The sequence below is a fragment of the Rhopilema esculentum genome, chromosome 3, assembly GCF_057945365.1.
Source record: "Rhopilema esculentum isolate cy_ngs chromosome 3, ASM5794536v1, whole genome shotgun sequence".
NCBI lineage: Eukaryota > Metazoa > Cnidaria > Scyphozoa > Rhizostomeae > Rhizostomatidae > Rhopilema > Rhopilema esculentum.
The window spans coordinates 4,755,796-4,768,158 of record NC_142817.1 but is presented as its reverse complement, the minus strand read 5'-3'; the positions used below and the strand labels follow the sequence as shown (position 1 = coordinate 4,768,158).

The following is a 12,363-nucleotide window of genomic DNA, read 5'->3' as shown; positions in this document are numbered from 1 at the left end:
AAGTGAACAAAGATGTAGTAAAAAGGTCAGTGGCACATATTTCTTACAAATTCTCTCATTCATTCTTCTTAAATAGTATATTGTTTATTGCATAACTGTTCTCTGGGTAGTCTTTGGTGGGAAACACTAGTTACAAAGATAAAAACTCTTGTCGAACATAGTGCCATTCAATTGAATTTGTCTCTGGAAAACCAGTCAAGGTTTCAGCTGGAATAAATTGAGAAAACAAAGTAACAAGAAATGCCTTATAAATATTCATTTCAAAAGTTTCATGGTACAACCTTCTAAAAATTACATTTGAATAATATCTATTGTTCATAAGATATTGAAGAAATACTAAATGTTGTGTAAATTTAAGCTCTAAATGCTGCTTTATATAAAGCTCCTAAAACAATTCAATCTTACTTGAACAAACATTTTCGTTACGTGATACTTTACAAATTAATTCTAAAACAAAGTGCATAAAAGAAATGGAAAACTAGATATAAATATCTCAACAAACTTTGCTAAAATTCTAATATATTTACTTAAAACTGTAAAATACAAAGTTTATTCGATTAAAATGCTAACTAAAATGATAATTCTTGATGAATTATGATTGAAATAGAGCACCAAACAATTTATGAGGACATATATCTGTTTTTATGTACAAAAGGCCGTGGCTCATTAGAAAACACTATCGTGCCCTATCAAAGACTAAGAAATTGAATGTAGTAGACATTACACTTGTTTTTCGTAGGATATCGCCAAACTACAGAAAATTGTCCACAACTGCCCCATTTCTGCGCAATTGTTTAAAGTGTCCCACCCTTGCAAGGCATGTCTAGTTATACCCAAGATCGAGGTTTTATGTCATGTCATTAAACGAAATCCAGAATTCATATGGGCAATCACAGAAACAAAATAGTAAACAGGAAACGGTGCTTACTAGGTTTAACATCCGTGACCATGCCCCCTTTTTGTCCCCGACTGGCTTGTGGCAAAAGTACATAGCATTAATTTTTTGTGAAATTAGACTGAACATGAATAATAAAAGAAACAACTCTATTTGTCGATAGATTATGCTAGAGATGGCTGTCGAGAGATGGCTGACTAAGACTTCACAGTCACTGGCAACAAAAAAACATCATTCAATCAGTCAGGGATCTGAGCATCAAGAACCTAAACATATTGTACGGCTTAAAAAACACGGCAGTTTAAAAAAGCAATTTAATTTCCCAACTGCCAGAGTTCGACCAGTAGCACTGTTCAACAATAGCTCTAAGCCAACATAATTGCAAATAACATGAATTTTGAGAGAAATGCTAATTGAAAAAAAAAATTTGGTTGATTGAGAACATATCCTTTCACCCCCTGTCTAAATCACCCTTTTCTCTGATGCTTTCACCCCTTCTGTTGTCTCTGATGCTTGTGTACAACGTCTCCCCTCTTCCAAATCAGATAGCAGGAAGCCAATAAGAGCAACCTTCTACGTCACGTGGACACTGAAGGGGCTCCCAGGGACATGCTTTCCACCCCACATTACTGTAAGATCGTACAAACCTTGCTTTTCAATACAATAATGAACCTCATACACACAGTTTCCCATGTGCTTAGAGACAACTTCTGTAGCAACAACGTCTGGATCATCAAAGCCAACCATTAAAGACCCTGACCCTGCATTGCACGCGTCAACAACGAAATTGCTTATCTGCCCAGCTTTTGCTTCCTGAAGGCCTTTACCATAACAGGAACAGAACTCTACATCATTCTCTGTATTTTTCATTGGATTCCCGTTTTCATCAAATATCAAGATTTGATATGGACTTCCCCGTACAGGTATCCCATCGTAATTCACAGAAACGAAGTAGCTTCCAGGAATCCTTGCTTTGAAATGGACAATTATTTGACCGTTCGATCCCTCGACACGCTTTGATTCGATCTTTCCAGGTCCGCTGAACTGTATGGTCAAGTATTTAGGTATCCCTGTCGGTAGGTCTACGATGACTTTGCCTGGTTTACCTACTTGCGTTTGCAAAACACTAGCGCTGTTAAGTTCCGGGAAGGGTTGTGATAGTTCGATTGCTGCAGTTTGTGTTGCTATAACGAACTCCTCAGCAACCTCGTCATCCAAATTCCCCCCAATTTTAACAATATGAGGTCCATTCTCCTTAGGACAAAACCGTACCTCGACCAAATTGTTGCCACGATTAGAGAACGAGTGTGGTAGAAGACTACCTGACGGTGTTGTTATCTCACTGTTAACCTTGTTGCCGAAGTCCTTCCCTAACCATATAAGTAAATTCACACTGCCTTGCTCTGTATTGCCGTATACTTCTTGAGATCGCTTTCTGTTTCTCACAACTAGTCGATATGGGCTACCAGTCAATCTTTGTCCCCTATAGTTGATGTGAATTTTATATTTGCCTGCCTTGTTAGGCACGTAAAGAAAATCAGCTGAATCGTAAAAATTTTTAAAAACTTTGACATTCGATAAAAAGATTCCTTCGAAAGCAACCGAGAGCTCAGAAAAAGAGAAGTTTTCTGTCCCTTTTACAGTAAACATTCCGGTTTCTTCTACCTGGCAGAACTCTAGCCCAGAACCGTAGACTTTGGGCTCCTCTTCTGACTGAGCCTCTACTTTTACTTTAAACGGACAGCCAGAGATGCATTTCCCGGTAACCGGATTCACAATGTTCACTAGATACGTGCCGGTTTCATTTCTTGGAAATTGCACAGAGAACGTACCGTCACTTTTACGGACAAGCGCCGCTGTAAATATATCCCCAGATGGGCTCGTGACGTAGCCCTGGAACGAGGCAATAGCGCCATAAACTTTCTCAGGTGACCCACTTAATTTCTGCTCTTCAGATGAAAGAACTTCACCGTTCATCGTTGGCTTGGTTTGAGCCTTTTCATTTTTGCTGCCTTGCTTAGGGGCATCACCTTTATTTGTGTCTACAGATCCATTCATTTTGACGATTTTTGCGGCAAAAGGGCTACCAGGGATGTGCCTATTATCATACTTTATTTCAATAAAATAGTCTCCCGGTAACGCAACATGATACTCTACCGTATACAGTGTATCATCGTCTTGATCGTGGTAGAGAATATCAGCCTGTGAAGGCCCCTTAATAAGAATATCGAAGTCTCCATAGCCAGCTTTTCTGGCGTCCAGTGTAAAAAAGCAAGGCTGACTTGTGTGTCCAGATTCTAAACCTAAAATGAGAAAGGCAGTCCCTGCTATCATATCAAACTGATAAATTTAAATAGTCCTCTTTTGTTTTTAAACTTTCAAATTTATTTGCCTTGAAGATTTGATTGAGTGCGCACTTGGCAGCCTAGATGTCAATTAAGAAAATGGACAAAGATAAGGAGATGGAGAGAAGGTAAGAGAAATATAAACTTGTGGTGTTGAAAAATAACCATCGTGAAATTATTGATGTTGACTTAAATTTTAAGCCCTCCTGATGGTATCATGTGTACCAGACCCTCATGTGTACCAGATTTTATGCTATGCTACCCGATACTAGACCATATTTTTTATGCCACTCTGGGAAACAGTCCCTCTTTTTTTAGAGGTTCTCTCTTTGCTTTTCAGGGTATCCTAATGCAGTCTAGTCCAACCTTTAAAAACTGTGCTAGGAGAAATGCAGGCCAGATATATATTGCTGAATAGAGCACCTCCTAGCAATATTGCTAGGCTGATCTATGAAATGTTTCTTATGAATAGTTCATACGATTGCTTATGAAATACAAAATGTGGAATTCCAAATGCATTACTTCTTCACAAAAAATTCATCCCAAGTGCTACACAAGAGCAGGTTTACCCTTACTCTATAGGAGGTAATCAATTGTAATCTATACAGTTTATAAAAGATGTCTTTGAAATGGTAAGTAGTAGTTTGAAACTGTTAAACTGTTATCATTTGATAAAACTGTTACATTATGATGATCCTAGTGAACCTTATAACTAATCGTTGATTCAGGAGAAATACATCTCTACCTGCCTCGTGCTTTTATCGTGTTATATAAAAAAGGCATACCTTTTCCCTTGGCCTTAACTCTGAATGGGTTCGGTTGCCCATAAATTGACGTCTCCTCGTTCCCAGAGAGTGAAGAGAGAGATGATCCCAAGTCATGGGTAGAGCCTAAAAGAGACAAGAAGAATGAAGATGGCTTCAATGAGGCTTGGGAAGACAAAGTGAGTTATGGGGATGCCCCCCCCATCACGCCGGTGCTTGTTTGTTGGTTGTACGTTGGATCGTCGACAAGAAGGAGGAGCAGTGGCATATGGACCAGAAGGTTCGAGGCACCTGCTCCCCCTTTGCTACACAGAAATCAATGGTCCCGTATTTGTGGAAATGTCTTTTGTATGTTCTTATAATACAAAATGATGTCCGTTTTCGTCTTGTCCTGTTTTTCAACATGTTTTTGAGCATTCTCTACTAAAACATTACGATATACTACAGGCTACACAACTAACAAAAACTACTATAGACCAATACATGGAACGATAGCTAGGGAAACAAAAGGATGTGACTACCTCGGAGCCATTACATAATGTTAAAACTACAATTGATTGTCTTTGTTTTTGGGATGAGTATTTGGGATCCCAATTAATTTTTGAGATGAGCATTTCAACATGTTCCCACGCCCCTGAGAAACAGAAAGGTAAAATACCCAGAATAAACATATTTGTACTAAATAATATGACAGGAAAATTAAAGCTAAAGTTGTAACACGATAGTGACATATCTGACCATTCTAGGTAAAGGCTATATGTTCTTTTAAAGCAAATACCAATAGAATAACAGAGGTACCTCAGGTATTAGTGAAGTAGAAAGGTGAGACGAAAATTAGACGGAGCAAGAGGAGAATATTTTCCCTTCTTTTTGCCCTTCAATTGCATTTCTTGCGAGTCCCCGAAACTTTCAGGTTCTCAAATACCGAGACTAGGCTCTAGCACCCATTGCACAGCAGATGGAGAGTACCGCTCTTTTTCGAATAGCCTTTGGGAGCTTATTCCAAATTCAGTGCTAAAGAGAGGGTGAGCTAATTCGAGTAGGGGATTGTTCAAAACTTGACTCTCTTAGTTATGCAAATTATGTTTAAAAAACAAGATTATTAACTCGAAAATTGGATCAAAAAAGAAACTGGATAAAGGAGCTTACACTTTAATGAAAGAATGTAAAGAATTTGTGACCATTTGACTGATATTTAAGAAACATGAAAGCATAATAAAGGGGACAAATTCCAGAGGGGGCCTATTCAAAGACTAGATGCTAAAGAAAGTAACACTTTGCAAAACTATGCAAAACTATTAATAAGTTGAACCCAACATTAACGGGCGATGTTTTTGTTACTAGAAACCGAAAATATGAAATTTCGAGCAAACAGCAACATTAATTTGCCCAGTGCAAGAACAAAAACATCTGGCACAAAAATATGGCAAAAGCTACCTACTGCAATAAAAGAGAACAAATAACTGCATATACTTAAACAAAACATAAAATCTTTAAAAATCTTCGAGCGCAGCTGTAGATTGTGCAAAACATATATTGTACATTTAGTCTTTTTATAAATGATTTATTTTTATAAATAATCACTTATTATGAATAGTTGGCTTGAAATAGCTTAATGGTAGATACACAAAATAAATTATTGCCAACTGTAAATAAATTACTTGTTTATTTTATTTTATCATAGAGCTTATTTGAGAAGTGGAGACTTGAATGAATTCAAAGGATGGCCTAAATTCTCGAACTTATAATGTTATAAACAATGCAACATAAAAAATGAAATGCATTTATAAATACTTGCCAACGCTAAATACACCACATCTCAGCTCATCTCAAAACATTTGAGAATCGCTAAAATACCCAGAAGATAATTAAGTGCAATTTTTTACTTTACAGCACTGGTGCTTTCATCTAGGCAGATTAATCTACCAAAAGCTCTCTACGATTGAAATTTTTCTTTTATAAATGTTATGTAGTGTGACCTATCCTAAACAAGATTCACACTCTATTTTTATAAGAAAAAATTTTATAAGAACACGAGCCTAAAAATTGGTCAAAAGTTAAGAACAAATTAAGAACAAGCTGAGGCTGAGCTTCTGCAAAATGCAATTTTGAACAACGTGTTTTCTCAAAATCGAGGATTTTTAGCGATGTGTAAGTGCTTTTACGGTGAATATTCAAATTTTTCAGCAAATTAAGGCTGTATCACTCACTTTGTTGGCAAATGAAGCCTGAACACCTCCTTAGAGCCCCTCTTAATTTAAGAACAAATTAATAACAATCCAGCCTCAGATTTTCGAAAAAGTGAAGAACAGTCAGCCTGAACTAAAATTTACTGGTTCTTATAAATAAAGAGTGTATCTCTGGTTTCTGTTGAGAGCCCCAGACACTGAATCATTGCGCCTGGGGCTCGTAAACCACTAAATAAACGAGCATTGGATTTGCAATTTTCTACGCACAGGTGAGCAATGAAAGTAAAGTATCGAATTAAAGCAACTTACTATTCGGGGTAAAATGACTTGAATCCATCTATATTGAAGCGTGACATTAAATGCAACCATCAGATATTGGCGAACAACTGTTGAAAAAATTGTAAACAAGGTCCACAATAACAGAGACAGCTTTTACTGACCTAATCTCATGAAGGTTTTTGAACTAGAAATCCAATTATATTTGACACAGCTTAGATCTATGTGCTTCTTCGAAAATCTATGTTACTAATGGGCCTAAATTTAAGTGCATCCGGCGTCCAGATTCATGCATCTGTTTTTATATTCATAATTTACGGATTTATTAACAGTAAAACGAAACAGCCACTCCTAGAAGAAAGTTTTATAGAGTATTTTAACGCGAAACAGAAAATTAACTAAAGGGTAGGGATGTTATCAAAACCATTGAGCAAGCCTACATGGTTATCTTAGCCATAACAAAAATACACAAGAGACATCTACTGAAAACAATTTAGAAATATTTTTTAACTATTATATCCAAAATCTCTAAGACCACGAAGGAAAATAGAGTATGTTTTATCAGTCTAAGAGCCATTAGGAAATTAAACGCCAATTTTCTGAAAAAGATACGCTGCAGACTCAGGAATCGCATGGACCTAAATCGGGAAAAGGCCTAAGATTTTATGGTGGTCTTGGAGACTATATCATCAGATTTGATACGCAATTAAAGGGACATCTATAACGTTTGCGTGCACGAAGTCTAATTAAACAAAAGCAGAATTTGCAACAGGACAATGTGTATGACTTACCCTTGCCCCCTTATGTTACGTGCAGAATGGGTCCTCTTAGGGGTTAGTGAACAACTCTTCGTCCTCTTACTTTGGATTTAAATCATTTCTTTTGGTGTTCGGACAATAGAGGCAACTTCCAGACGCTTCCTGAAACTAAAAAATTAGAATCAAAATAGTGATTAATTAGTCAACTGGCTTGTCAGCTAGGGCTCCATTTAAAATGATAAGAGGTACCGTGATTACACAGTCACTGCAGAGCAGGAGGGCTGGTAAAGGGGTTTGGGGGACTTTGCCAAAAATGCAAAAAATTAATCAGTGAATCTACAGTCAAGCCTCGTTTTATTCGGTTTTAGCCTCCCCCCCCCCCCCACTTTTTTAGACCCCCACCTTTCTCAACGCCCTGCGGTGCCTGCTATAGATTGGGGGTGACCTGAACGTTTAATGCGGTCAACTTCATATCGTCATAAAATCAATATCAAACCCACAAGCATCATGGAGTCGTAGACTAAAGATTCAGTCCTCAATCCGCAACAGAAATCCGACATCAAATAATTTTTCGAAACGAGGCTAGAAATCGGATTAGTGTATTTTATCAGACTAGGGAGTGAAGTTCCATAAAATTACCGACGAAGACAGATTAAGGAAAATTTACGTGCTATTTCATCTACTGACAAGTGACTCAACCGACTTACTAAGGGATTTTGTGAACCAACTGAAGATTTACTAATCAATTAAAAAATAATTGGGGGCGGGGTATCACACCCCATACAGCCATCGCTAGCTACACCCCTATCTTTGGGCTATAATTTATATTACACATATGGAAATTGTTGGCAGCCCATAATGGCGGATGGCTAAAACTTCAAAATAAAACGGCCTTTCAGCTCATTTGACCAAGGGCACTATAGCAAAACCAAGCGCAGCAATAGAAACAGGAAAAATCTGGAAAAACCTGTAACATCCGCCCATCTCTGGATATTGCATCATAAAGCACGACTCTCCTTTACTGATTTATCTTCTTATTAATAATTCAAAATGTGGACTAAGCAAAATTAAAAACGAGAGAGGAGCATCCCACAGCATCAAAAAATTGCTCCACATTTTTGGTTTCTCGCGACGATCAATAAAAAACAGAAGACCAGCAACAAATGGGAGACCGAATCTTTCTGCAGTATGACAAAATGGGTTATTATAAGAAATTACTAACAAAGGTACTCAACAGCCATTTCTGCAGACTCGCAATGTCAGTGTTTACAATATCTGTGAACGGTCAATTCTAAAGAAATTTTTGAAGAAATTGGACAAGGCTCGTAAGGAATATTATGAATAATACATACCCTTATAAACTGTCCTTTTAAGCACTATGTGTTCGCTGTTAGGAGACCGATACCGCAAGGAAAGCCCTAGATACAAATTGCAAATTCAATTAATATTTTCTCTGATAAAAGGCCTGGATTTCATGCATGTTAAAACATGATTCCTTTAAAATCGCTAATCTAGTGGTTCCATAAATATTGCATCATTCTATGATCGTTCTTCATACTTCCAAAGCAAACAGATGTCCATGAAAAACCCAAAATTGAAGAAACTTCCCTTACCTTAATGAACAGCTTTGATTGTAACCAACACATGCTTCAGTGCTGCTTGCCTTTAGGTCAACATTGCTCGACGACAAAGAACTGAAGTCTTACAAATTGTTCAAAATTCTTCTCTGTGTCTCGGCGTGAAGCGCTTGGGCTTGTATTTACAGAGCAGCTAGGCCCAACAGTTTTTTTGTTTTCCAGCAGTTTGTTACGAAGCTTTGAAATTAATCAAGACATACCAAAGATATTATCAAACAAAAAGCGATTCAATGGATTTTTCTATGTAAACAAAGCATTCATTTTGGCCTACAGAGCGTTATAAAAAGGAAGCAAATGGTGTTCTGTCCCAACGGAGACAATAACTGGAAAATCCTCTTCACTAATTTATTGAACCGACAACAAAAGGGCTGAAAATGTCCCTCAAAAGAGCCTTTAAACTTAGCTCTTTGGATAAAGATTGACACGAGATTAACTCACGCTTGTTTGCAAGGGCGTTTCCATTAATGTACTCATCAAACATAGACATACTGAAGAAAGGAAGTCTTGTTCAAAAATTTGAGTATGAACTGCGATTTCAAAATGCAATTTGCCTACAGTTGTTAGGGCATATGGTTATTTACATACATGCAATCAATTTTGATTTGTTAATCAGGCCATTAATTAGAGAAGGCTCCGATCTTGTATCTGAGGGGCAAATCACTTCGTGAAAATCTTGCACACCTTTGGTGGAAATCCTATTGTTTTATCTGAAAATCCTTACAAGTCCTTTTAGTTTCGTGGAAATCTAGTATACTATTAGCAAGAGTGAATTTCCCCTCAGTTGTATCTGCACCAACTGTAAAAATGTTTCTTCAAGAAGTTTTCGGTGGATATTTCGGGCATGAGGCTCTGCTTGTGTCGCCAATTTTTGCGTTTTATGGATGTGCCACAAATTAAAATTGAGACGTTTTTGAAATTTTTTACATGAGGAATAACAAAATTCATTTCTGTTTGTATCACACAGAATTTATTCAACGAAAACCGTGTACCGTGTAGGGCACGTTTTAGAACCACTGCTTACTTTAAATTTTAACAACCTATACCCTTGTATGACACGCCCTTTTTTCGGAAAAGCAAACTACACTCATTTTTTTTATTAGAAACAAAGGTCGATGTTGAGTACTCCAGTTTCTTAATGTTCTGGAAATTTCAGTTCTCGCTGTTTCTTAAGAGTTTCTTAATTATGATGTCATAAATGATGTTATGTAATGTTCGTGACCTTTTTTTCACGTCAAGAGATTCGCTTCCGTTCTGACGCTGTATTTAGACGTGGAAAGTATATTTTTATCCCTTGTGTCTTAATTTCTAGGCCTTCTGGGCAATCATGTTCTTGGATTTTGCAAAGTTTCGTTGTTCTCAGTTTTATCACGATTTTATAGTTTCTTAATTTTTTTGCTTCGAGTATTGAAATTTCTTAATTTTTTCTGACTGTCCAGTACTCGTTTCTTATAGCCAGTTTCTTAAGAAAAATGAGTGTATTTCTGCCTCTTCACAGAACAATAGAACGTGAACTCTGTTCTGTGACAGAGCTAAAGACGACGTACCGATTTGATTGTTATTGTGAGTGGGGCGTTGGTAAATAATCAAAATGGCGAATAATCATAATTATAAAACCTGATATTGGCAATGAAACAAGCGCCTTTTGTTCTAAGATGCAACAATTGGCAACAAAACAGCAATAACATGAATTAAAAAAGCCATTATTGTAAGGTTTTGAAGGTAAATTGAGGGATCCAATTAAATATGTACGTTGCGTGTGATACTTCATCCAAAATAACGATAAAATGATAACGATAACATGCTCGATACGTCGTGTTTTTAACAATCAAACTATAATTTTTTATTCTGGTACTCAGTTTATTTGCTAACTACATTATCGGTAAATTGAGGGAGTTTCAAAGATGATGCAAATATAGATGAAAATTTAACGACATCTGTCAAGGTGAGGAAATATAATATATAGGAAGAGATACTTACACTAGATATATATCTATATTTTACCAGTCTATGATCCAATTGAGAAATATCATGAAAGCAGCATACCTACCCTCGAAATCTTTCCCTTGTTAATTTGCCTACATCCCTGCTAGATAAATATGCTCTCGAAGACACTTGCAAATCGGCTGTGCGTCTTTGTATATTAATGCCATTGTTCCATGTATTTGTACTCTGGCATTGGCCTAAATCGTGTTGGCCTTTAGCGTTCAGCGGTTTAGTCTTCTTTTGGGTATGTTAACCTATCAAATGACCACACATAAACATACACAAGATTTATCACGTCAACTGCTGAGCGGGTTTACCCGCAATACTTATTTCCATGCAATGACAGCCAGGAGAAACTGGAACATGTGGGATCTTAGGCGGAGGAGCATGCGCAGGACAAGAGGTTTAAATACTGCTTGTTAGGTTATGTTAAACAAAGGCAAATATATGTATGTAAAGGCTTACAAAAACAAGAAATAACAAAAGTGAAGTGTTGCAACCATCTCGACAATTGAAATTCTAGCCTTAAGTGAGCGTAGTCAACTCATTATCGCCATTCCTTCTTGTCTTAGTGAATCCTTGTTCGCAGCCTTTTAACATGAATATGTTGGATTTTATACCTTGGAGGCTCTTTATCATGCATCTGCCCACTAAATTTTAGTGAGGTCCTTTTAGATAATTACATGCAGAATAAATTTTTGGAAACTTTTACGTGCAGAAGCTCTAGCCGCCGTATTATTAGAATAAACGGTTTTGGGGCCTGAGATCTAGCACACAAGTCTAAAAATAACAAGGGTGATTCTATTTGACTTTGGGCGAAGTAAACTACAAATTACTCCATAAATGTAGTAGTTATTACATTTATTCAATTTAGAATTTCTGCTGAAAAGGGCATTTCAAATTTGGGGTTTGCATCTTATCTTTATCAACTACCCTGGTGTACAAAATGTCATGCTGTCGTTCGATCCTGCACAACATTTTGGCTAACAGATGTTGCACAACGCCTTAACTATTGCATTTATTACTTGCAAGAAGAGCTGCAGTGTTAGTCGCAATTTTCTTGGCTTTTCATTGAAAGAAAAATAAGTTTTTAAGACAACGATGCCAGAACAAGGGTCAGATGGGGCAGCTGCCCCTATTTTCCCTTGACCAGAAGGGGGCAGAAAGGGAGCAGAAATGCCTTTATGGTCACAGTGCCATGGAATCCTAGTTTTCCTACATTTCGTAAATGTCTCTCACAGCTTTAGATACCATGACATTATTACTTGATGAAAAATCGTTCTCACTCTAATCAATCGAATCAATCGAATCTAAGGGTCAATTTTCTCCTTCAACTGGGCCTGGTTTGAAGTAGTAACAGCATATAATATCTATTATTTTGAGATAAGCATTGTGTCCGTTTATCTGGCATCACTGCACGCTCTCTGCATGATCTTCACCGCCCCCCCCCCTTATGAGGAGCTCTGTGACGTTTTATCTGTCGGGGATTCGTACATAACACTAAAGGATTAAAATG

At 37.2% G+C, this 12,363-nt stretch overlaps 1 protein-coding gene across 1 annotated transcript; it reads right to left on the bottom strand.

Annotated features, from left to right (window-relative positions):
* Positions 1–264: 264 nt before the first annotated feature.
* LOC135692793 (filamin-A) lies at positions 265–12,260 on the bottom strand. The gene is made up of 7 exons (XM_065211098.2): positions 10,842–12,260; positions 8,841–9,041; positions 8,580–8,645; positions 7,261–7,395; positions 6,503–6,579; positions 4,026–4,130; positions 265–3,198 (listed from the first exon to the last, which is right to left on the bottom strand). Exons 5-7 carry the CDS (start codon positions 6,528–6,530, stop codon positions 1,469–1,471), a joined length of 1,863 nt encoding a protein of 620 aa, XP_065067170.2. The 5' UTR covers positions 6,531–6,579; positions 7,261–7,395; positions 8,580–8,645; positions 8,841–9,041; positions 10,842–12,260; the 3' UTR covers positions 265–1,468.
* Positions 12,261–12,363: the final 103 nt, after the last annotated feature.

What these genes read in the sequence shown, in the direction of transcription:
- LOC135692793 (XM_065211098.2), bottom strand. Translation starts at nt 6,530, where the DNA reads ATGGATTCAAGTCATTTTACCCCGAATA. An exon ending in AAGTCATTTTACCCCGAATA is followed by an intron (nt 4,131 to 6,502) that starts GTAAGTTGCTTT and finishes TGTCTCTTTTAG; the next exon opens with GCTCTACCCATGACTTGGGA. An exon ending in AGTTAAGGCCAAGGGAAAAG is followed by an intron (nt 3,199 to 4,025) that starts GTATGCCTTTTT and finishes TTCTCATTTTAG; the next exon opens with GTTTAGAATCTGGACACACA.